The sequence below is a fragment of the Maniola jurtina genome, chromosome 12 (genome assembly GCF_905333055.1).
Source record: "Maniola jurtina chromosome 12, ilManJurt1.1, whole genome shotgun sequence".
NCBI lineage: Eukaryota > Metazoa > Arthropoda > Insecta > Lepidoptera > Nymphalidae > Maniola > Maniola jurtina.
Window position 1 is genome coordinate 11,393,233 of NC_060040.1, and position 25,439 is coordinate 11,418,671.

Consider the following 25,439-nt stretch of genomic DNA (forward strand, 5'->3'; position numbering starts at 1 on the left):
GTAGTTCAAGTATTAAATTTTGTAGAGATTTCATTAGTTTAATAAAGTATTAGGTAGGTCACAGCGGATTACACTTACATACGTACCGTAAATTTCGTTTTCGAAAACTATGATAAAGTCAGCTAAGTGTAATGCGCGCCTAGGTACCTTAACAGTATATTTTTAGTATTAATTAAAATTTTAACCACGCAACCTCTTTTTTAACTGAAGTATGCAGTAGATTACCCTGCAACTGGCGTGGTCCCGCCTACGTCGATGTAGAGCTCTTCCTACAAATGTTTCTTCTTCTTAAAAATGACTGTATTGTTTATCAAACAATACAATCATTTTTAGAAATATGTTCACAAAAAATGATTGTGTCGTTATACAATACAATCATTTCAATCTTTCGTTTCTTTCGCAAATAGCTAGTTTGTTTGTGCCTGCGGGCTGGTGTTGGCGGGCGGGTTTAATCTGGAGACCCCTGCACTAAATCATGAAAGACCCCACGCCTCAGATCCATGTGCGTTGCAGCTTACAATGCTTTGGGTATAAGGACACTTGGCACTCGCTTGCGTAAAAAATGAGTTCTCACGCGCCATATTAACTTTGTGTCCAATATGACGTCAAAGGTGCAATTTTAGTCCTTATTTTAAAGGTGAACCGTACTTTGGACATGACAGTTGATATGAGAGTTAAAATGGCGCGTGAGAAGTCATTTAGTACGGACTATACCGCAGCGAGGCGGCACCGTAGTCATCGCCAGCATACAGACCACACCTCAGCTCCACTCCGCTCTACCGGCGTGCGTTGCACGGTACGCCTTACAATACTTTGGGTATAAGGACACTTGGCACTCGCTTGCAATAGCGCAGCCAGGCGGCGCCGTAGCGCCGGCGGCAGCGCGCGTGGTCGCGCCAGCAGCGATGCAGCAACATTAGTATTGTTATCAAAGCCGGTGCCGCAGCTATCAGTTGACGTGAGTATATCCCTGGTGGAGAAAAAGGAAAGTATTTGTACCAGAGCATATCATAAAGCAGTCGACCATTTCATAAAATGGTGGTATAATATGGTGAAAATATAACATTACACTATCTATTGTCCACATCATGTGCCTTGCCCTGATCAATGATAAAAAAAACGTTAATCGATATAACAACTAAATGTACTGCCATTTCATGATACGCCCAAGTAAAAGCATGGCCACTTATGATATGGCCAAGCATAAATAAATTATTTACTGCTAGAGACTGCTACTACTACTAGAGAATAGAGTTGTAGAAATTCAGAGTCCCAGTCATGGGATAGTACAAGTTAGTTAAGATTAGATTAGCGCTTGAGGCCTGACAGCGCATTGTTTTCGCGAATTTAAGACGAACCACACAGAAATATTGATGGATGGTTACTGGATTTCACAAATATGACATTTAATCTACTAAGGGTCGATTTTTCAATAGTCAAATAACTTTTATCTAAGGAATAAATTTGACATTTGGACAGATTTCCTATAGAAAAAATTTCAAAACCTTTCCTCAGATAAAAGTTATTTGATGATTGAAAAATTAGCCCTAAGTATAAAGATTTTTAAGTGAGCTTTGCCAGGACCAGTTGTCAACACTTTAAAAATTAGGTTTAAATATAGACAGCGTTAACATTGATGCGACGCGACATACTAGAGTAGGTAAGTCCGAATTCATAAATCACCATTAGTTTAGGGAGCATCACTAGTAGATGTAGTTTAGACTTCAGAATGACTTCACTGGGTGGCTGCATAGTGCATACACATAACAAAAAAATTCCAATAAACAAGATTTATATTCCTGGGCCCCTTTTAATTATGATTTAAATCTAACAATTACCTGGTATAGCTAAAGCTGCGTGTATCAACATGTCACCCGCATAGTTGGGATGGCGCACCACACCCCATAGACTAGAGAGCAGAAGCTTTTTGCCATGAAATGTTGGCATCGAATTTAAGTCTGAAAAAAAAACCAAAATGACTGAGATCACAAATAGCATAAATTAATTAATTAAACAGGTAGTGTGACTAATTATGTTGAACACAATCTTTATACTAAAATGACTGATTTGAGTTATTATCAAATAAGCCACTGCACCTCAGCTCTCGCGGTGTGCGTTGCGCCTAGGGGTAAGACGAAAAATTCAAACGCAAATTACGTTACGTGTGACTTAAGTAGGTCATTATACAATAATGCATGAGTAAGAGTTAGAGTTGTTTTAATGGACTTGCTAAATGCACAATTAGTATTTTATGCCATTTTACCTATGTAACATAAGTGTTGCCATTACAACACATAGTGTTACTGTAAAATAGGTGGACTATCATTTATCAGTCCATTAATAATAATAATTAAGAATAATAGTCCATTTTGAACAGTGTGAAAATAAGTCACAGATAAGCATTACATACTGGTTTACCATTTGTTATAGGTATACACAATGCTATAAGATTAAATAGGTACTACTAGGTACTACTATTGTCAGTAGCAACTATCAATATAAAAAAGAATTCAATGAGAATGATAATAGACTATGTATAACAATAGTTACTAATATAGGTCACACATTATGATAAATTCAACAATTAACTGCAATCTAATAGGGATATAACTTTAAACAGGAAAATATTAAATAATAATGTTAAAATTTAGTTGCTACTTACGCATTAGGCTGGGCTGCAGTGGATTTTTCCTGAATTCGTATTTAATGTTGTTACTGATAAGCATTATAAGAAAACCCAGCAGGAAGAGTGTGGAAGCTGCTATCAGAACATTAGTCGTCAGTTGTAAATCAGTATCTGCCACATATTTAGATATAGTCGTGAAGTAAAAAGGGTATAGTGAACTTGAGACAATCTGTAGATACCCTAATCCTTCAGAGTTCCAATAAAACGTTGATACAACTTTTCTCTCTCTCATAATGAAATATAATGCATAAACTATTTGCATCATAGAGTACACTAGTATGGTTGGTTTGAAGTGTACATTACTTAGAATATTTTTAAGCTCCTCCAATGAAAGATTATTATTGATTTGTTTCTCTTGGAAATTAAAGCCTTGTTTGAAGATTAATATTGAGAAAATTAGCTGAAATAGGTAAAAGATAAAAGCATTAGGGTTAAGGCCACATAAAATATTAAGACACTAACTAATTAGCAAACTAAAGACTAATTTTTAAATACCAAATGACTTTACTGAGAAATAAAATTTAGTCTTTATATACAAAATTCATGTTCCATCCTTTTTTAGCATTATTAAAAATATGCAGATACTCTAAATTTATTTTAGAGAAAGACAACAGAATCTGTATATTAATTTAATGTTAATTTTAATACTTACAGTGCTGATATTAGATACTCTTGCGAGCCAAAGCTTTACATTTATGTTCAGAAGAACCACATGGATCTCTCGTCCAATAAAGAAATCATACAATGCATATCCTGAGTTACCATATAGATTCAAATCATTCTCATCGACTTTATGGCTCTTCAAGAACATTGCCAGAGCCAGAATTACTGCTATTATGTAAGAAATTGTCGCCATTTGCAAGTAAGAGTTCAGTAAAGTATGATTGTTCAGTATCCCATAGTAATCCAATCCAAATAATAGATTTATTGTACAGAAACTTGAGAAAAATGCATTAAAATAATATTTCTTTCCTCGGTCATCAACCTCTCTAGTACCCATCACAGGTATGGACAGAAAGATTGTTTGTAAAAGCATATTACTGATGACGAGTATGGTTGCTTGAGTATTAAACCAAAGTGATATATTCTTGTATGTTATTAGTTCTTTGAGTGTTTTGTATGAGCATGCTTTTGAGCAAGATATTAGTATAAAAACTACTGTCAATGGTATCAATAAATATAAAGCTGTAACACCTATTCTACCAGCAAATTCAAACCTATTGCTCAATGGTGATAATGTTGAACTTGGTAATGGAGTTGCCAGCTTTCTACTGACAGATTGTGATTTGGACTTTTCTGTCACATCTTCTTCTTCAGAGTAGCCACCAATCGAGTGGCTTATAGACTTACTTACCGACTTACTGAGTGACTTACTAAAGCTACGTCTTATATCTGGAAAACTATCAACTACATCCTTCAACCTGCTAGACCTACGGGGAGGAGTTTCTTCTATAGTTCTTCTATTCCTTAAACTGATCGAAAATATATCATCAAGTGATTCTCTGGGCTCTAATTCCTCAATACCGTTGAGTCCTTCCCTCGATGTTAAGTCAGTTTTTGGTAAATCTGTTTCAGGCAAACTTGTTGGAAAATCTGCGACAGAATAATCGATACGTCGCGTTCGAGTGCTACGCAAAAGCTCAATCTTAGTTGATCTTGATACATCCTCTAATTTAACTTCGACGTCTTTTTTAATAGCAGGTCGTTTTGATGGTGATTTAATAGTTTCCTGTTTTACCTCTTTCGTTTCCTTAACGGCCCTGGACGGCGACTTACGCGCAGGATATTTCGGCGCAGGCTTCCTACTGGGCGATTTGCGGGAGGGCGACTTTTGAGACGATCGTTCCAAAGGCGAACTCTTTCGGTTTCTGGCGGGAGACCGAGTTGGGGATACTCCTTTTCGAGTGCGCGGAGGACTCGCTTCAACTATACTCTGACGAGTCCGACCACTTCTTGTAGACATCATGATTACTACACACAAGCAGATGACTGCTTATAATATTAATTGCTATAATTATCTCATCACCACACGCGAAGATATTGCACTAAACAAAAAACTCATTAGATACAAAAGCATTTAATTAATACAATAATAGATTATTTTATTCAGCACAAAGCACGAACTATGATTAGGTATATTTCTAAATTTCAAATTCGTCTGCAAATTGTAAATATTTGACAACAAAACAACATTCAATTCAACATCAAGCCGGAAAAGCTACGCCGTCACGCGAAGCGTCAACGACGCTCGAATAAATTTGAAAAAAGAAGTCTGATTGGTTAAAAATTCTTGGCGGTATTTCGTAACGGACACGGAAAGTTATATCATTTGTCTCCTTTTCACTCGTGTCGATAAAACGGGAAGTCTACTGTATTGTTTACTTTGCATCAGGCATCAGGGATAATTTATGAATTTATTATGTTGGCAAAATGATAAGTGTTGCCATTTGCCAGTGCTAAATTCCACTTATTGGTGTTTATTGGTCAAAGGGGGTAAATATAGTAAAATTGCTGCTTCAGTCACCGAAACGGAACAACGGTACTTAAGAATTCTATTGATGGTGTAGCTCACTAGCTAGGGCTTATAAAAGAAACTTCCGCTTAAGCCTTTTCCAATTCATGAGCCCTCTTCATATTATAAGATTAATCAAGGTACATACAGGAATCTAAAATACCCATCCGCTTAACCGATTTATAGGGGACAGAGGTAGCTCGCGTCCCGGAAATTTACATAGGCAACTTTATATGCAAGAAAATCAGAGTTACCAAGGGATTTTTTAAAACCTAAATCAGGGATTTTTGAAAAACCTAAAAACACACGGACGACGTCACGAACATCATCTAGGGTGTAATAAAATGTTTAAAATAAAACAGCAAGAGCAGTTCGTAATATCCAAAATATATTTTTTACATAAAACAATAAATTATAGAAATATACTTCATACTAACATGACTCACAGTCATGGTCAGTCATGGTCAAGTGAACAGGCCCATGAACCATGAAGAAAGGAAAAATGCGAGTTTAAATGGAGTTGTCATTTTTACATATTATTATATCACATTTACGACAGCTTAAACGCTAAAACAATAAAGTTATAACTATATTAAGAGTTCATTATGACACGGTTTTGTAGACATCTCATTAGTAATTTTAATGTATGATAAAAAAATCAACCACATACTAAAATGAATAAACTATATTATTTTACTTACAGGAAAGTGGGTATACGATGAATATCTTAAAGTATATAAATCCTCAGTACACATTCTAGCATCATAATATTATACTGGTGTGCAAAATTTTAGGTGGCTTTAAGACATAAATCAATTATTTTGGTGTGAGCCCATAACATACCTACTGTTCTTAAGTTTCATATGGTGACAAGTTAAATGTATGGCAGTAATGTGTACAATATCACTTAATTTATTTTTATATCTTATGATCCAAATCCATGGAAAAAATCTAATAAGTATAATTATTAACATAATATCAAAACAAATACCATTACCAATAATTCAATACAAAACTACATACTCAAAAGAAATAACAATTATTAATTACTTGTGATAGGAATATTTATGATTTGACATCTGTAGTAAAATATCTTCACCAATATTTCTCAAGTGAGTTCACCAAATCCAAGGGATCAGTTTTAGGACCATGTCGCTCAACAGGGATACCATTCTTGTCAATGATGAATTTTGTGAAATTCCATTTGATGAAACTTCCCAGAGTACCTCCTTGCTTGTGCTGGAAATAAATAATAATTTTGTATTTTAATGTATGTAAGTATGTACTCCAAATGTATTCATCAAGATACATCAAGTATTTATTTTTTTGTTAGACACTTTACGATTTTTAAATATTTTGAAGGTTAATAATTTTTCATAGTAACCTTTTTAACCCCCAACCCAAAAAGAGGGGTGTTTATAAGTTTGACGTGTGTATCTATGTATCTGTGTGTATTGTGTATGATGTTACACCAAATGTTACACTGGAGTTCATATTCAAGATAGGGGATTCTGTAGGGGACCATTCAGACATTATGAGTCATAATATTCAACCTTTATACAATGCATTAAAATTGAATATGACACATGTTGACTGAATGGTCCCCTAAAGAATCCCCTATCTTGACTATGAATCCTAGTCTAAGCTATTTCGACAAACAAATACGTATATGTATAACAATTTGTTGTTGGAACAGACAATATGGTCACAGTTATACAAGGTACATTTTTAATAAACTACGATAATTTCTGTTACTAAGCTACGCAACAAATAAAAACATACAAGTCAAGTCAAGGTTATAAAACAGATCAATAACATAACAACACCAATTATTATTTTTCACTGAATATTTAATTCATAACTGCTGGTTTACATAGATTAAATGAATTTTAAATGTGGAGATAATTGTATTATGTTATATTTTTGTCTGTAAAGTAAATTTTTAACAAAGTGACCCTTCCCAATGTGACCAGCAGAAAACGATGAGCATTTTCTTTTCTTTTTGTAAATATGTACTGTGCCTATTTTATTTGGAGGAGATTGAGTACCATCTATAATAAGTATACACATTTTAACAGTGCTGGCTTTGGTATCCTAGCGGTAATGAGAGCGGCGATAGCCAAGTGGTTAAGTACGTCAGCACTTTTTCATCTGCATTTTAAGCAATTATATGTCACATCTTGCTTCAAGACTGAAGAAAAACATCATGAGGAATAGTACTCCGCATAGTGTTCTCAAAGATTTGTGAAGCCTGCCATTTTGCACTTGGCCAGCATGGTAGATTATTGGCCAAGCCCCTCATTCTCAGTAGCACACCGGCGATGAGTGGATTATGGTATCGTCGTAATGACCCTTTGTCTCACTCTTTCTGACTCCTTTCTCTTATATTTGTGACTAGCAACGAGTATGGCTATGGAATTCTATCATATACACACACACACATACACACTTGAGCAGTTACATTTTCAACTAGCATGGGCAGCTTATTAGGATTTCCATAGGGATCAATAATTTTTTTGAAAATAAAGTGCAGCCTGTCACTCAGGAATAAAGTAGCTTTCTACTGAGAAAGAATGTTAAAAATTGGTTTAGTAGTTCCAAAGATTACTTCCTACAAACAAACTTACAAACTTTACCTCTTTATAATATTAATATAGATGAGTTGAGAAATTTAAAAATGATTATTCTCCTTTACTGTGGATAAACATAAACCTAAAATATATAAAGGTAATTATGTACCTTTAAAAACTTCCACAGTGGATGCGCAGAATCACCATTGACATCAATCTTCTCAAACAGATCAAATTTGACTTTGCGGTCTCTTGCAAAACATACTATGTCTTCAGAGTTGCCTGGTTCTTGACCAGCAAACTGATTGCATGGGAAAGCCAAGATGCGAAGACCTATAACAATATAATTGTATATGTTATTTAGAACAAAATGTTATTTATAAATGGACTTAAAATAAATACTTATTTGACTGGAAAATAATAAAAAGGTAACAGACAGACACTTTCAGATTTATAATATGGCTCACAATTTAGATTAGATTGTTTTTTGAACTAAACTGTTAATCTGTCTTGAATAATCTGTGAAATGGCTGAACTGACAATTTAGAAGACTTTTCCAGGCAGGCATTCAGGATAAATAAAGGGTTCCTATAAGATTTTCGCTGTCTCATCAAATGGTAAGTGAAGATGCCGTCTAACAGGGAAAAAAAGGTATGGTAGTTTTTCTATATGCTGCCAAAAATTTAACTTGGGACCTCCCATTTATAAGACCTCAGTGCTCACTAATGCGCCAGTTGTCGCAACCATGCTCATTACTTATTATTTTAATTGATTCATTTTGTACCAAAAACTTAACACAAACATTGAAAGGACATGCTCAAGGACAATTTATCTCTTTAGGAGATTTCTACTAGCAGTCTCAGAATGTGAGAGCAAAAATGCTTCGAAAAAGCAGTATTTAGGTAGAATTAAATCTAAAATTTACCTTTGCTTTCACCATAGTGGTCATACATCTCATTCAGTTGTTTGTAGTTATTCGCAGTCAAGCCGCACTGCGAAGCGACGTTAACTATGATGCATACATGACCTTTGTACACATCGAGTTTAACATCTTCACCTTTTATGTTTTTCACTGTAAACTCATGAATACTTGTCGCACTTTTGTAGTCGGGATTATTATCTGCCATTTTGCTGTAATCATTATTTAAATGTTTATATTGGCTCTACTATAGATAGTTGTGATTGTGATACTTACTTATTATCACAGCTTCGACAAGAAAAAGATAAAATCGAAAACATTATTTCGCAAAAACATTGTGAAATGCGACGATTATGATGATTATATTGAATGACATGACATCAATAAAATTAAATTGACAAACTAGCCGGTTGCCGGGTAGTTATGTAATTATATTGAAATTTTTTATATTGTTTATGTACTTAGTGAAAATTACGATAAATACATACATGGTACTTAGCTGTGCTCGAGTCAAACAAAATAAATTTCCAAAAGTGGGCACGACTAGTCTAGAAATCGCTTTAAATCCGAGTGTCATGATACTTGTTATTGATAAAACGGTAAAAAAAAAAGTAAAAACTTGTCGTTTCACGGGTGCATTCACAAAGACTAGAAGACTAGTGCCAAGCGCCAATGACTGCTGGGTACTTGGTAAAATAACTTGTTTCTTGTTTCACACTAAATATTCTTCTGAACAATTTTACAACGTGAAATCAATACTGTACATATTTTTCGCTCTATTTATTACTAATGAAAAAAAGGAAAGTACGACAAAATACAAAATTATACATTTGTTGTAAAGCAAATTATACAGAAGCAGAAACTACATTTTGATAGCTTGTAGACCGCACTAGAACCATGCTAGAACCACTGCAACTGTCACTGTCAAATTCTAAATGAGAAGGTGTTGCCACTTTTAGGGATTTCGCCTTATTTTAGGGCCAAAAAACTAATACTTAGTTAGGTATAACTTTAACACTTTGACAAGGATTTTGAGTAATTTCAGGAAAGATCGAACTTCAGGTGGTAATCTTAATTTTCGTACTCTCACACTGTATACAACGGTAGGTATATAACGAAACAGTTTTTCATTCTACGTCAAGCCGTAACTAATTACTTAATAGCTAGGAATTAATAATTCTTATTATAAGAGTTGTTATAATCCACGGCAGAGTACTTTTTACATACGGGAATCCACGCTAACCAAATAGTCGTTCTTGAACTTAATCACAAGAGGCGTCGCAATAGCATTTTTTAGACATCAGTGGAGCATGCGACGCAGTGCAGCCTATGTACAACGCCGCACCTCGCGTTCACCATCTGCATTAATGTGAGTGCTACATCCATACTCAATAAAGCGTGCGAAACAATACTTGCGCGAGCTCGCACTCGTATTGTCAGAGATGACTAAGGTCAGAGTTGCCGGTAAATAAACAATTTAAAAATGGAAGAAAATAATGTGCAATCACTTTTGTAGTCATTAACTAAAGATTTACAATCATAAAATGGTATTCAAAAACGTAAAATGATGGTGTTAAATAATATTTAACGTGTTATATCATTGTTATGTAATATAATTAATAAATCAGAGCATTTGAAATGAGTTAGGGCAATTTACGGCAAATCTTTACAGAAACTAGGGTAAAACTAAAACTGTAAATAGAAACACTGCTAAAGTCAAGACAAAACTGACAACTCACACAACTGACAACACTGACAATTTGCCTCTGGTCTGCAGGGCCGGCTATCCTATGGTATTTCAAATATGCTTAGGTACATTGCAAGTACATGTCTTCTATCTCACATAATTAGTATGGGTAGACATTAAGCTTCTCGCTTCACTACCACAGCTATATTTTACGCACACGTTTGAAATTTTTTATTACTATATGTATTATAGTTATATGGAATGGTCGCACGAGGAGTGTGACCAGCTAAGGGTTTTACCCTAAAGGTGGAAGAAAAACGAGCTTAGATTTTTATAGAAAAAAGTATAATATTTTATTGGATTTAACTTTAAATTTCATGTTGCCAAAATTAAAGGTTTTTAAGAATCATAGAGCAAATTTAAGTAAAATAATATATTTAGGTTTGAAATTACAGTGATATAACATGATAACCATTTTTTGAATAAAGTAATATAAAACAGAGTAGCAGTAACATACAAAATATAAAAATGTTCAATGTCGTTCATTGGATTTCTCATTTCAATAGGTACGATTAAAAATCTGAATTTGGGGGAAATAAAATCAAATGTCGACAACACTGTAAAAATGGCGTAACGTAGAAATCAATAAAATACGAAAACTTTTTAGCCAATTTAAATCACTGTTTCATATGTTTTTCTTAGAAATTTATCGTCTTTTTTTCTTAAATTGAGTATACTTGTTTTGTATACACTCGTATAAAGAATCAGTGAGCGCTAATAACCATAACCGCGATTGAGAAATGTATTCCTTGGTTTGGACTTGCATTTTGCGTTTTCACGAAGATCAAAGGAAAGGTGGCCCACATCTAGCGAATGCCGAAGATGCACCAAACATCTTCTGGGGGTTCTGGGGACTTCTGGGGGTGTTCTTACTGTGAAGGCGATGAGGGCATGTAAAACAACCTCCAAGTGCAAGCTGCTGGAAAAACTACCTCAGGAGAGTGGCTGGACGAGAACGACTGGATGGAAAAGGCTAAAGGGACTCTCATACATGCATGCAGTATCATAACTATATAAGACTGCAATTACGGAGGTGCAAAGCATAGTTTTGTCATCACAGAGTAAGTATTACTAGATGATGCCCGCGACTTTGTTCGCGTGACTTAGATTTTTTAAATCCCATGGGAACTCTTTCATTTTCTGGGATGAAAATTAGTATCCTATGTCTCCTCCAGGATGCAAGCTATTTCAGTGCCAAATAGATGATGCCTGTGACTTCATCCACGTGGAATTAGATTTTTAAGAACTCTTTCATTTCATGGAACAAGAAATAGCCTGCATCCATCTCCGAGATGCAAGCTATCACCACAAAATTTCGTCAAAATTGGTTAAATGGATAGGCTGTGAAAAGTTACAGTTACACTTTCACGTTCATAATATTGGTATGGATTAATTTCAGATGAATTTCTTCATTAAACATGCCAAATCCAAATATATCCATTATACCAAATAAACAGGGATATTCTCACTGATGAGTGGCTAAAAATGTTCATTATGTTGTTCATTGTGAAGTGTGAACTCTTTAATACATTTCAAAGCTTCCTATAAAATAAACACTTTGATACTCATGACTTTGTTTCGGTTTTTCAAAATTCCTATCTATGAGATGGATACTCTTTAATTTTCTAGGATAAAAAGCATGGCTCTTAAAATGCCTATCTTTGTCTCCAGATGCAAGCTGTTTCTCTGTGGGATTTCTCCAAAACTGGTTCTTTTGTTGAGCTAAAAAAAGAAATTTTACTCTATTAATGAATGATAATATAATTTACCATTTACTTTATGTTTCTGCCTTAACTTTCCAGAATAAGGAGTTGATCATCTGAATTTGTGTTTACACTGGGAACACAGTGAAATCCTGCACCTGAGGTGCTGTGTGAGAAGCAACAAAACTGATAAAGAAACATGTTGGAACTATACCTGCATTCCTATGAACAAATTGAGGCAAGTAAAACAGTGGTTTATTAAATATCATACCATATATCTATACATATAAAAATCACTGACTGACTGACTTACCAATGCACAGCTCAAACTACTTGACGGATGGGGCTGAAATTTGGTATGCAAATAGTCATTATGGTAGACGTAGCTAAGAAGGGATTTTTGAAAATTCAACCCATAAGGGGGTAAAATAGGGGTTTGAAATTTGTATAGTCCACACGGAAGGTGGAGAACCGTGTTTGGTGGCCCACTCTTGGAAAGGCCTATGTCCAGCAGTGAACGCATACAGGCTGATGGAATTGAATGTCATAGACTAAGGATTAAATACACAAACTTGGCTGATTTCTGTTTTTATACAATGTGCAGACTATTGTCATACACCTCATATTAAGAATCTGTACTACTTATTTTACATTCACTATACAAGCTTACACCCGTCATTTTGTCTGTAGTAAAACAATAATGGCTTTATTTAGACTTTATTTAATTTTCCAGTATAAATAGTATGGTATCCATCTTCAGGATGCAAGCTATCTTTCTGATATACATCTAAATTGGTTTCATTGTTAAGCTATGAAAAAGTGACATGCACAGGTAGCTAATTACAATTTTAGTAAAGATCTCTAACTTTTTGAAAATAAAATATAGCCTATGTCACTCATGAATTGCTCAGCTTTCTACTGGTCTAAGAATTTTAAAAATCGGTTCAGCAGTTTCAGATGTCAGATGCACATGAAGATATTTTTTATTTATTTGTTTTTATAGCAATTCCATAAATACTTTCCTTAAATCTAACATCCATACTAATATTATGATTGCGAAAGTGTGTCTGTCTGTCTGTCTATCTGTCTGTCTGTCTGTCTGTCTGCTACTTTTTCACCGCCCAACAGTTTAACCGATTCTGACGAAATTTGGTATAGGGTTAGCTTATATCCCGGGGACGGACACAGGCTACTTTTTATCCCGGAAAATCAAAGAGTTCCCACGGGATTCTTAAAAACCTATCCGCTTTACGATTCTGTCTGTCTGTCTGTCTGTCTGTCTGTCTGTCTGTCTGTCTGCCTGCCTGCTACTTTTTCACAGCCTAACAGTTTAACCGATTCTGACGAAATTTGGTATAGGGTTAGCTTATATCCCGGGGACGGACACAGGCTACTTTTTATCCCGGAAAATCAAAGAGTTCCCACGGGATTCTTAAAAACCTATCCGCTTTACGATTCTGTCTGTCTGTCTGTCTGTCTGTCTGTCTGCCTGCCTGCTTCTTTTTCACCGCCCAACAGTTTAACCGATTCTGACGAAATTTGGTATAGGGTTAGCTTATATCCCGGGGACGGACACAGGCTACTTTTTATCCCGGAAAATCAAAGAGTTCCCACGAGATTCTTAAAAACCTATCCGCTTTACGATTTGTATGAAATTTGGTACCAAGGTAGCTTGCGTCCCTGTAATTGACATAGGCAACTTTTTATCCTGGAAAATCAACCAGTTCCCACGGGATCTTTAAAAACCTAAATCCACGCGGACGAAGTCGCGGGCATCCTCTAGTTTGGAACAAAATACTATGGTAGTATTATAGATACCCAGTTTTGGGTGTTGCAATTTGGTCTGTGCAGCGGGCCCTAGCAGGGAGACCCATATTTTTATTTATATTATATTTAAGTCGTTAAGAAGATCATTTATGGCATAATAGCACTTTTTCTAAAAAAAAGTTTACCAATCTCCTTCGCAGTGGCAAAGATGGGTTGAATGTTTATTATTATATTATGAATGGCAAAAAAGTATATCATAATATATGTGATGTTCCACATCTACTAAAATGTCATTTAAACAATTTCAGAAAAAGGACCTAATCATCGGTAATCGCCGTGCTATTTGGGTGTCAGATCATTGAAAAAATATATGCGGTAGGTGGGATTGGTGGCACTGTAAGGAATACTCGACTAACAGATAGACATTTGAAACCAAATTCTGTCGATAATATGAAGGCAAGTAAAGACATCTTACCATACCAAACTGAAGTTTTACAAACATTTTATGAAGAAACAGGTGTGAGCACCCAAAAGTATTTAGCATTGCAACGACTCGTATCAATTTTTAGGGTTCCGTACGTGAAGGGTGCCAATGAGACTCTATTACTAAGCCTCCGCTGTCCGTCCGCTTACACGTCCACCTGTCCATCCGTTTGTCTGTATGTCTGTTTTTCAGCGTGCTAAATAGTGTTATATCTTGTGCGATGGTACGGAACCTTTTGTGTGCGAGTCCAACTCACACTTGACCGATTTTTATTTTGGCTTATTACACATTGCCCCTCCAAGTAGGACAAAGTAGATTGTATAACATTTTAAAGTTCAATTTGTCCCACTAATTATTGGTTTGACCAATTGGTGCATAAAATAGCGGCACCAGTGGCACTATTTTTAAGGTCCAGCCCAAAAATTTTTTGAATTATGTATTAGCATTTATTTTAATTCATTTAGGTCTTTTATTTTTAGGGTTCCGTATCTCCAAAGAAAAAAGGAATCCTTATACTTCGTTTTCTGTCTGTCTATCTGTGTCTCTATCAAGACAAGGGAATCAAAGCTCTTGAGATACTTCCCGTATATAATCCATGACATTTGGTAGCTAGCAATGTCCTAATAGCACAATAATTAATAAAGGGAAAAATCCGAAACCATGAATTTGTGGTTACATCACATATCTAATCAAAGTCAAAGATTATCATGAAATGTTGTGATTTATGTCTCATAATATTATAACTAACAATTTGCTCGAATTTGTGTAATTCATTGATAATTCATTTTACCTTTCAGGTCAAGCTTTAAGAGAAGCTTTTGCTGTAAGAGTCTTTAGCAGAGAGGTGCCCCTCACTGTGTCAATGCGGATGAAGACATACATGGACATTTTAACAATTGACGATTATTGTACGATACCTGTAAACATCGATGATGGCATTTTCATTACAGAGATAATTTTATTTATAAATAATTTATTCGATTGCTTAAACGGTTGTGGTCATTCTAAAAGTGGTTTTAAGAACCCATTGTCCGGAAAATTGCAACCATTTAGCGTTTTGGAATGATGACGAATTTAGTTGGTCAGGCTTTAGGTATAAAAAATCCGGTCAAGTGCGAGTCGGACTCACCCACGAAGGTTTCCATATCATTATACAAGATATTGGCAACAGCGCCATCTATATCTGATTTAGTAAACTTAATTTTTTGTGAATTTGTAAACTGATCATGATTTTCTAAATCCACATAAATAGATTTTGAAAATTTTTGTTTTATACATTTTACTAGAATATATTTTGGTTAATGTACCTAGTTTAATGGAAAAGATTTACATTTGTCGAGGGTTTCATACCTCAAAAGGAAAACAGGAACCTATAAAGGATCACTTCATTGTCTGTCTGTCTGCCCCCCTTGTCTGCCATTTTGGGGGAATCAAAATAGGAATCATGACATTTGGCTGGTGGCAATGTCTTAAAGCACAATTGAACGAAAAAATTTGAAAACCGTGAACTTATGGTTACATCACAAAAAAATTAAAGATTTGTGTTCCCACTTCCCAATCAAATAATTAGTTTAACTAAATCACATTCGTCATTAATTTGCAGTTTTATTACACTGGTTTGAGATTTCTTGTACGATCGTGCGGAACCCTTCTGTGCGAATCCGACTCTCACTTGAATGGTATTTTTAGAATCAAGTACAATTATTATTGTTGAAAACATGACTACATCACACTAATATTATAAAGGCGAAAGTTTGTATGTGTGTGTGTGTGTGTGTGTATGTTTGTTACTCCTTCACGCAAATACTACTGGACGGATTTGGCTGAAATTTGGAATGGAGATAGATAATATCCTGGATTAGCACATAGGCTACTTTTTATCCCGGAAAATCAAAGAGTTCCCACGGGATTTCGGAAAACCTAAATCCACGCGGGCGAAGTCGCGGGCATCGGCTAGTAACTGAATAATAATGACATACTTTTGTGTCATAAGACACAAAAGTATGTCATTATGTAAGTATGTATAAGTATCAGTATAAGTATGAGATAAGTCATGTTGTTATGCAAAATTCTTGTTGCATTATCTGGTTTTGTATTGTATTTCCTGACAATGTAAATTTTATTACTTAAATCGGTTGATACTTCTGCCGTCCTAACAAAGAGAGCAATAACTAGGTTTCGACTACTTTCGAGATATTCGCGGTTATGATTAGCTACTTACAAATCGTAATATTACATATTGCAGTTTTGATAACCAACAGAACCGAAACTACTGAAGATACAAAAAAGACGTCTAAGGCGAAAATATAGAGCATTTTCGTGATTACGGATATGGTCTTAAGTCAATTTGCCCAAAAACTCGACTTATTGCACTCTTTGTTAGGACGGCAGACTTGACCTCAGTAACTTTAAAGTTTAAATGAATAATATCTTTATGAAGACTACGATAATTTGGCATTTGCGTCTTGTATAATTCGTCCAAGACGTTCGATTGTGTTAAATATAAAACGCTGGTCAGAAAACTACAATTATTACACTTATAGCAATTCATTTTATGATATTTAATTGTTATACAGTTTATAATAATCTCTCAAAACAACGTTTTGGAGATGTATCTTGAAATCTAAAGTTTTTATTTTCTAAAAGATAATGATAAAAAAATAGTATGATTAAATTGCTCTGACTAGTTTTAAGTGTGATTGTGAGATGGCAATAACAAAAAAATACCCAGCTGAGTTTGTTGTGGTGCATTGGAACCCTACGAAGGTTTAGTTTAGGTACTTTAAGGGCCGGCGCACATATGGGGGAGCGCAGCGCAGAGCATTTTTCACAGTAAAAGTATTATCGACTTTGTCCTCATTGAAATAATATCTAAATTTAATTGTGCATCCGTGCGGATACTTGCGCAGTCCCGCGCGTGCTCGCGCATTCTATGGTAGAAATTCGCGTAATGTGTCACACGATTAGAAAACTTTGCGGGCATGCTCTGCGCTGAACTCCGCCGCACTCCGCCATGTGTGCGCCGGCCCTTAAGGGCATGAGACGGGTCTGCCCGCGAAATTCAATTTTAATTTGATTTTTCGCAATTTGTAAACTAATACAACAACCTAGGCTTATGGCATTTTAATTGCTCCAATGGCAGTAGCATCCTCACAGGTTTATATAAAAACCTTTACTTGAAAGGGTCCAGTTTAAGAAATTAGCTCTAGTATCGTCGACTAATTTGTGGGTTATAGTGGATACTAGAGCTAATTTCTTAAACTGGACCCTTTCAAGTGAAGATTTTTAAATAAATAGTTGGGGATGATACTGTTATTGTCGCAAATAGAATGCCATAAGCCTACGTTGTCGTATTAGTTTACAAATTGCGAAAAACCAAATTAAATTTGAATTTCGCGGGCAGACCCGTCGCATCCATCTTAATTTTTAAGCGTGCTAATATTTATCACCATCACGTCATTGAACCAAAAATAGTTAATAAGATTTTTAAATCGTTAATAAATTATTTAAATTATTTTATTTCGTTTTATTTTTGTTGACCAAAAAAAGTTGAATAAATCGGTTATTTGCCGAAAATCGGTAAATGAAAACCGAAAAACCGATATTTTTACGATAAAGTGCGACACTATATTTAATTTACGATTCATTACGATTTTCGAAGCTCATCCCTAAAATTACTAGGCTGTCATGACGTCATCGTGACGTTTCGCCGCAACCGTTTACATCTATATTATATTGTGGGAAAGAGATGTGTAATGTATAGTGTTAAATTGCCATAAGAGGGTGAAATAGAAAGACCATGATACAAAGAAAGTTTATTATAGATAGATATTGATTTTTTCCATATATATAATCCGATATTATCGGTATGTATAGTACTCGCTACTAATCATAAACAGATCTATCAGCGTTGCCAGAATGTTACTTTTGTAACATTTTACGTTACTTTTGACCCCCTCATGTTTCCTCCATGTTACACGACTCAAAATGTTACTTTACGTTACTTTTAGGACTTCATAAAAATATTCAAATTTTTCCCAGCAAACCAAAAATAATCGTGAAACGGAACGCATCCAAAACAGTTTTCGTTTGTCGTAATTGGCCCATTTGTTAGTTTATTTCACTTTCTCTAAGTTATTGGTCTAAGTTCACTTTGTTTTGTAATTACTCTGTGATTAAAAAAGTGTTTTGTTTGTTTTTCTCTGTGACTCAACTTTGTTTTGGCCAAAGACCTTAAGTGTAAGGTCTTTGGTTTTGGCTAGTAGTTATTCGTGGACTTCGTCTGTGGTGGCGTTTGCTGGCGCGCGTGTTGTGACTTTTTGGAGTGTTTTTTTGTTAGAAGTGGCCGGTTTTTGTGTTCTGCTAGTGTTTATTGGTGGTGGAACTGACCAAGGAACTGACTGGGAAGCACTCTAAAGGGGCGCCGCGTGTATGTCGGTGGGCGCCGGTACAGACGAAGTCCATTCTTATACATATAGTTTTCCTAACTTGTAAATAACTACAAACTTGACATTGGCTAATCAGTGTAAAGCCAGACGAGAGAAAAAAAAAAGTTATTCGTTGCGGGGTAGTGATATTGTAGTAAGGTATCGTACAAAAAAAATTGTATCTTTATTTCGTCAAAATTCGAAAGTGATTGGTTTGTTCGTTATCCTTATCGACTGTTTATATGTGTTGCTAACACTACTTGCTTGGTAAGTAAATGTTGTATACAATGTAGTTTTAAGTAAATAAGTAAGTAGTTAACTAATTAGGGAATCAGTAATGCAAAAACAAAGTCATAGTATTTGCAACTGAAAGCAGTTTGTTTTTGTATTGACTGTCATCTTATTATTGTCACATTAGTTTCCAGAAGTTCATTTAGCTATTTACTACTTAGTTATTGTTGTAGGTAACTTCGGTTTTCTTTACAGGAATGAGAGCGAGCTGAGTAGATACCGGCCGGCGTAACCTAAAATTTGAGTTTTGCTATCGAATCTATCGATCTCTTTGCTGAGACCAAGGTAAGTAGTTAGGTACCTACCTAGTATTGTTCAGTTAACAAAACGAATTTGAAATTCCCGCGTAATTTTCTTCACTGCGTACCTACCTAGTGCGTTTTTTTTTATTCTCTCGTCTGGCTTTACAAAGATTAGCTAATGTCAAGTTTGTAGATATTTTCAAGTTAGGGAAACTATATAAGTAAGGACTTCGTCTGTGCCGGCGCTCGCCGACATACGCACGGCGCCCCTTTAGAGCCCTTCCCAGTTAGTTCCAGCATGGTTCTAGCACCAAAAACGCCAGTGAAACTCAAAAACCAGCCACTTTTAACAAAAAAAAAAAACGCTCCAAAAAGGCACCACACGCGCGCCATCAAACGCTACACAGACAAAGTCCACCTAGTGCGTAGCCTCTCAAACTCAAACAGTCCTGTGTTGCCAGATCGCCCGATATAAGACGATTTTAATCTTTTTAACCCCCGATCCAAAAAGAGGGGTGTTATAAGTTTGACGTGTGTATCTGTGTATGGCATCGTAGCTCTCAAACTAATGAACCGATTTTAATTTAGTTTTTTTGTTTGAAAGGTGGCTTGATGGAGAGTGTTCTTAGCTATAATCAAAGAAAATCGGTTCAGCCTTTTGAAAGTTATCAGCTCTTTTCTAGTTAATGTAACCTTCACTTGTTGGGGTGATATAAATTTTTAATTTACACTTGTATTATAAATTGATTAACAAAATAAGTTATAGCTATTCAAAGACATTTCTAAATCCGTTGTTATATTATTATTTTACATATTGATTTGTTTTTCTTTTTCAGGATCAGCAGTCAATTTATTCAATCAACAGTTATTATTACGATTCTTTTTAAGCTTAACTAATGGGACAAGAAAACTGTTTAAATTTTTGTATAATAAAGTGCCATATTACCCTTGGCACCTTATTACTTTTATTTTCCACGAAAAATAAGGAAATGTTACTTTTCTCGTGAAAATGTTACATTTTGAGATGTCTCGTGTTACAATTGACTATCTGCCACTGGCAACACTGAGATCTATGGAACTTCGTCGTCTATCTCCGGATTCGTGGTCTGTGCTGGTCTGCAGTCTGCACTCTGCTGAAATAAATCACAGAAATAAATTAAATTACTAATAGTGATCTGTGTATTGAAGTGGCCATTCATTTAATTTGATTTCCGATTTCATAATCAGCAGATTTCAAAGAATTACTAGTTTTCGTGTCTTGTGAAATGGCTTTCTTAATTTCTAACGTCTGCAGGTGCCTGTGCTTGAGGAATCGTTCCGGTCTCAACGTTGTACAAACTGCGTCATACCATGCTAATGTAAGTTTGTTTTGCATGCGCAATGTCAAGGTTTATCGATTTTTGGAACATTACATGAGGGTTACATGATAAAAATTGCTTGCATTTTTGTTATCAGGTCATCGACCACTACGAGAATCCTCGTAATGTTGGTTCGTTGGACAAGAAGGATAAAAGTGTAGGCACCGGATTAGTCGGAGCTCCGGCTTGCGGCGATGTAATGAAACTGCAAATCAAGGTTGATGAGAACGGCAAGATTATTGATGCTAAGTTCAAGACGTTCGGCTGCGGGTCTGCGATCGCTTCGAGCTCTCTTGCCACTGAATGGGTGAAAGGCAAGACTGTAGATGAAGCATTGAAATTGAAGAATACTGATATTGCTAAGGAGCTGTCTTTGCCTCCTGTCAAGCTGCACTGCTCTAGTGAGTATCTAACTAATATAAAGATTTTGTTCTTGAAACTGTCTGCCTTTTGAACACTTAACTTTATTACAATAATGTTATATAGTGCAAGCAAAACAAATAGTCTAACCTGAAGTTGCAACATGGCAGTATGTGCAGGGCATAAATTATGCCTCAGATTTGATTACTTGTAGCACATTCACAATATTGTTGTAAAAACTGTATATTTTAATCATTAAGTTCACATACTCACATGTTCGCAGCATTGCAATGTGCAATGACCATTTGATAGGTGAGGTGATGCGACCTCCGCGCTGTACCTCCATAGACAACTGTCATCTAACTACTGTCAAATGAGTCAACGTTTCAGTTAAATAAAACCAATATTTTTCTTGGTTTCTCGTTTTATTATGCCACAATTTATTTAACTGAGAATGACTGACGAAAAACTAGGCAAGCCTTCGCTGTTAAGATATCTGCGACCCGATAAGTTTGACATCGAGCCTGATGTCGCGGACTCCGATACAAAATGGCTACATTGGAAATCGACATTCGAAAGCTTCTTAGCAGAAGAGATTACCGAAGATGTACCGGACTCCCTTAAGCGTAAGATCCTAGTTAACCACTTATCGGCATCGATTTATAAGCATATCAAAACATGCTCCACTTATAAAGATTCGATGAAAGTTCTAGAAGACATCTATGTCAAACCGAAAAATACTATTCTAGCTCGACACATTCTCTTCAATCGCAAGCAACGAGCCGACGAAACGATCTCTGACTATGTTAGAGCTCTCCGACTTTCTGCGAAAGATTGTAAATTCGAAGACGTCACAGCCCAAGAGCATGAAGACCAAGCAGTTCGTAGTGCTCTCATATCCGGCTTACTATCACGAAGGATTCGCGAGCGGTTACTAGAAAACTCTAAACTCACTCTCTCAGAAGCACTTAATCAAGCCGTAGCTCTGGAAACGGCAGAGAAGGATGCAGTTACTATTGGTATTAGCTCTTCGCAACTTACCGCCATATCGCAAGGTATTTCACGGGTAAAGGAATCCGAAAATCTAGTGGCGGCTCTATCGTCACGAACTTTTCAAGCCGCCCCGAACACGCCACCTCCGGCTAAACCCTGCTTCTTTTGCGGCGGGAGTCTTCATCCAAGGTTCAGATGTCCAGCCAACAAAGCCACTTGCAAAAAGTGCTCAAAGAAAGGACACTTCGCAAGCGTCTGTAGATCGGGCAATTTTAACTTGAACTCCACGACAGTTGAAGATCCTACAACCCCTAACAACGACCAATTCTACAGTGGAGCTATTTCTGCTGCCTCTCCTTCGAGCCTTAGGAGTGCAACAATTCCAATCATGGTCAACGAATACAAGGCTGATGCTCTCGTCGATACAGGAAGTTCGGTCAGCTTTATTAATGGTAAAGTTGCTCGCATAATGAAACTACGCAAAAAACCCTGCCAGCAGACAGTCAATCTCGCTTCTCTCAATCAAGTTTCCTTTGTTGAAGGTGTCTGCTTTGCTACTATTACGATGAATAAGCATACTTATAAACAAACACCTCTTCTAGTTGTCGACAACCTCTGTGCCGACGTTATCATCGGCCATGACTTGCTCAAACATCACTCGAGCATTCATTTCAATCTTGGTGGGCCTGGCGAACCTTTAGAGATATGCAACGTGTTACAAGCTTCGGTGCCACCAGCCTCCGTATTTACAAATCTGTCGCCAAACATTCGACCGATCGTCGTGAGAAGCCGGCGCTACAGCAAGGAAGATGAGGACTTCATAAAGGAAGAAGTGTCTAAATTACTTGAAGACGGGGTCGTTGAAACAAGCATTTCCCCCTGGAGAGCTCAAGTCCTCGTAGCGGGAGGAGGAGTTCATCGAAAACGACTTGTCATTGATTACTCCATGACAATAAACAAATTCACCGGACTGGATGCCTTCCCCTTGCCAAGCATAGAATCAGTCGTGAGCAACGTATCAAGATTTAAAGTGTTCAGTCAAATCGACTTATACAGCTTTCGAAGCTTGCGGCAAATTGTACCAGTTTACACGCATTCCATTTGGCGTGACTAATGGCGTTGCAGCTTTTCAACGAACTCTGGACTTCATCATAACAGAAGAGAAATTAGAAGGAACGTTTGCCTACTTAGATGATGTAACCGTCTGCGGCAAAGATCAAAGGGATCATGACCACAATCTAAAACGCTTTTTGGACGCCGCTAATAAATTTCATTTAACTCTAAACGAACAGAAGAGTGTTTTCAATAAGACTAAAATCAACTTGCTTGGATATACTGTTGAAAATAACACAATCAGTCCTGACCCGGAAAGACTAAAACCTCTTCTAGAGCTTCCCGCTCCAACTAAAACTAGTGAACTAAAACGAGTCCTAGGGATGCTTGCTCATTACGCTAAATGGATCGCGCGTTTCTCCGAAAAAATAAAGCCACTTACATGCGTGACTACTTTCCCGTTGCCACCTGATGCGCTCAAGTGCTTTGAAGAACTCAAGCAAGATATTAAGGCAGCCGCTCTAGTAGCCATTAACGACAATGAAATGTTTACAGTCGAAACAGACGCTTCGGAATTCGCGCTAGGGGCTACGCTGACGCAACATGGAAGACCAGTTGCTTTTTTCTCTCGGACATTGAATAACTCGGAATGCAAACAATCCTCAATCGAAAAAGAGGCTTGTGCGATAGTAGAGAGCCTAAAGAAATGGAGACGCGGACTTTGTGGTTGATGGGAGTGAGAGTGAAAACTGAACCGGGGGAGAATGAGGTGATGCGACCTCCGCGCTGTACCTCCATAGACAACTGTCATCTAACTACTGTCAAATGAGTCAACGTTTCAGTTAAATAAAACCAATATTTTTCTTGGTTTCTCGTTTTATTATGCCACAATAGGCATTGAGTTCTCATTATGATTGATTGAAGCAAAAGAGGATTAATGGTAATAGTAAATTAGTACTGCTTTATTAGTAGTATTAGTAAATAATAGTAGTATTAATCATATTATTAATTTAAATACTTTATGCAGTTTTTGGTCTACTTGACCTTAGTCAAGGTTAGGCTGAGATCTATAGAGCTCACTTTGACTTTGCTTCGACTTAAGACACTGTTAAAACGAGACAGCACTATATCACTAACATAACTCTGTCTCGATTTTTAAGTGGAGCTTAAGTCTTAGCAAAGTCAAAGTGTGCTCTATATATCTAGGTCTAACTGATTTAAGATAAGACATGCTAATTCTATCAATATTATAAATATGAAAGTGTGGATGTTTGTTACTCAATCACGCAAAAACTACTGGACGGATTTGGCTGAAATTTGGTATGGGGATAGATTATACCCTGGATTAACACATAAGCTACCTTTTATCCCGGAAAATCAAAGAGTTCCCGCGGGATTTTGAAAAACGTAAATCCACGAGGACAAAGTCGCGGGCATCAGCTAGTATTTGTATAAATAATACTCTATATAATATTTTGGTTGCAGTGCTTGCAGAAGACGCCATCAAAGCTGCTCTCTCGGACTATAGGATCAAGCAACAAGATAAGAAATAAATTAAAAATATTGAGAATGATGTATTGGAACAGATCTGTGATGGTATTATATGAAGGTTCGAATGACTAGATAATTATAGTTTAGGTGTAACCATTAGACCATTGTATATTAAGTTGATTTCAAACTACGGAATATAATAAAATATATAAATATTGCTCACCCTACTTTTAAATGTCACTGTTCACACTTAAATGTAATATTATATTACATCTAAGTGTGAACAGTGACAGTTAAAAGTAGGGTGATCGATATTTATATATTATATTATATTTCCGTAGTTTAAAGCAACTTTAGAGCCTATTCAGTATGTTTTAAATTAAACTTACAGGCTTTAAAATAGTTCCTTTCATTTTCACAATGATTCATTTAGAAAAAGATTATTTTTCGACCTGTCCAATTTAATTTAGATGTTGAATAGGTCTTGTTAAACCAATGAATATTGAATAATAGAACATTAACTTATTGAAATCATCTCAGAAAGAAAATGTTTATTATTGTTTTAAATAAATGTATTAAGTAAATGATTAGGTTGTTTTATTTCATTTGCCTTTCAACAAGATTGGTAGATAGCTCCACGTTTCTATGCACAGTGTACATACTAGTACATACAAAGTACACAGTGTACATAGTAAGATGTCCTTGATGTTTGCCGTCTGAGCTGGCTTTACAGTCAACTGGATCTGGAACTACTGAGCAAAATAGCTTGTTATGCCCACTTTGGTCTGTATAAATCCTTCCTGTCTTGTCCATATGTCTCCAAAGGATTACTGTCT

General features: G+C 36.0%; 3 protein-coding genes across 4 annotated transcripts; 1 reads left to right on the forward strand and 2 right to left on the reverse strand.

The window, feature by feature from the left end:
* Positions 1-662: 662 nt before the first annotated feature.
* Positions 663-4,997, reverse strand: LOC123870350 (delta(14)-sterol reductase TM7SF2). Its single transcript, XM_045913609.1, has 4 exons — positions 3,339-4,997; positions 2,663-3,086; positions 1,839-1,958; positions 663-970 (listed from the first exon to the last, which is right to left on the reverse strand). The coding sequence occupies exons 1-4, from the start codon at positions 4,650-4,652 to the stop codon at positions 804-806; spliced, it is 2,025 nt and encodes a 674-aa protein (XP_045769565.1). The 5' UTR covers positions 4,653-4,997; the 3' UTR covers positions 663-803.
* A 1,181-nt stretch (positions 4,998-6,178) lies between these two features.
* LOC123870353 (probable phospholipid hydroperoxide glutathione peroxidase) lies at positions 6,179-9,341 on the reverse strand. 2 transcript variants are annotated; one of them, XM_045913616.1, is made up of 4 exons: positions 9,176-9,341; positions 8,694-8,899; positions 7,938-8,101; positions 6,179-6,437 (listed from the first exon to the last, which is right to left on the reverse strand). In XM_045913616.1, the coding sequence occupies exons 1-4, from the start codon at positions 9,262-9,264 to the stop codon at positions 6,294-6,296; spliced, it is 603 nt and encodes a 200-aa protein (XP_045769572.1). In that variant the 5' UTR covers positions 9,265-9,341; the 3' UTR covers positions 6,179-6,293. The 2 variants fall into 2 exon arrangements, with proteins under 2 accessions (XP_045769572.1, XP_045769573.1); XM_045913617.1 differs by lacking the exon at positions 9,176-9,341 and adding an exon at positions 8,964-9,070.
* An 11,113-nt stretch (positions 9,342-20,454) lies between these two features.
* LOC123870354 (iron-sulfur cluster assembly scaffold protein IscU) lies at positions 20,455-25,190 on the forward strand. Its single transcript, XM_045913618.1, has 4 exons — positions 20,455-20,706; positions 20,804-21,107; positions 24,598-24,778; positions 24,961-25,190. Exons 1-3 carry the CDS (start codon positions 20,614-20,616, stop codon positions 24,663-24,665), a joined length of 465 nt encoding a protein of 154 aa, XP_045769574.1. The 5' UTR covers positions 20,455-20,613; the 3' UTR covers positions 24,666-24,778; positions 24,961-25,190.
* The last annotated feature ends 249 nt before the right edge of the window (positions 25,191-25,439 follow it).

What these genes read in the sequence shown, in the direction of transcription:
- LOC123870354 (XM_045913618.1), top strand. Translation starts at nt 20,614, where the DNA reads ATGGCTTTCTTAATTTCTAACGTCTGCAGGTGCCTGTGCTTGAGGAAT. An exon ending in CTGCGTCATACCATGCTAAT is followed by an intron (nt 20,707 to 20,803) that starts GTAAGTTTGTTT and finishes TTTTGTTATCAG; the next exon opens with GTCATCGACCACTACGAGAA. An exon ending in TGTCAAGCTGCACTGCTCTA is followed by an intron (nt 21,108 to 24,597) that starts GTGAGTATCTAA and finishes TTTTGGTTGCAG; the next exon opens with TGCTTGCAGAAGACGCCATC.
- LOC123870350 (XM_045913609.1), bottom strand. Translation starts at nt 4,652, where the DNA reads ATGATGTCTACAAGAAGTGGTCGGACTCGTCAGAGTATAGTTGAAGCG. An exon ending in GAGTATCTAATATCAGCACT is followed by an intron (nt 3,087 to 3,338) that starts GTAAGTATTAAA and finishes TACCTATTTCAG; the next exon opens with CTAATTTTCTCAATATTAAT. An exon ending in CGCAGCTTTAGCTATACCAG is followed by an intron (nt 971 to 1,838) that starts GTAATTGTTAGA and finishes TTTCTCCACCAG; the next exon opens with GGATATACTCACGTCAACTG.
- LOC123870353 (XM_045913616.1), bottom strand. Translation starts at nt 9,264, where the DNA reads ATGACACTCGGATTTAAAGCGATTTCTAGACTAGTCGTGCCCACTTTT. An exon ending in CCACTATGGTGAAAGCAAAG is followed by an intron (nt 8,102 to 8,693) that starts GTAAATTTTAGA and finishes ATATTGTTATAG; the next exon opens with GTCTTCGCATCTTGGCTTTC. An exon ending in CACTGTGGAAGTTTTTAAAG is followed by an intron (nt 6,438 to 7,937) that starts GTACATAATTAC and finishes ATTTATTTCCAG; the next exon opens with CACAAGCAAGGAGGTACTCT.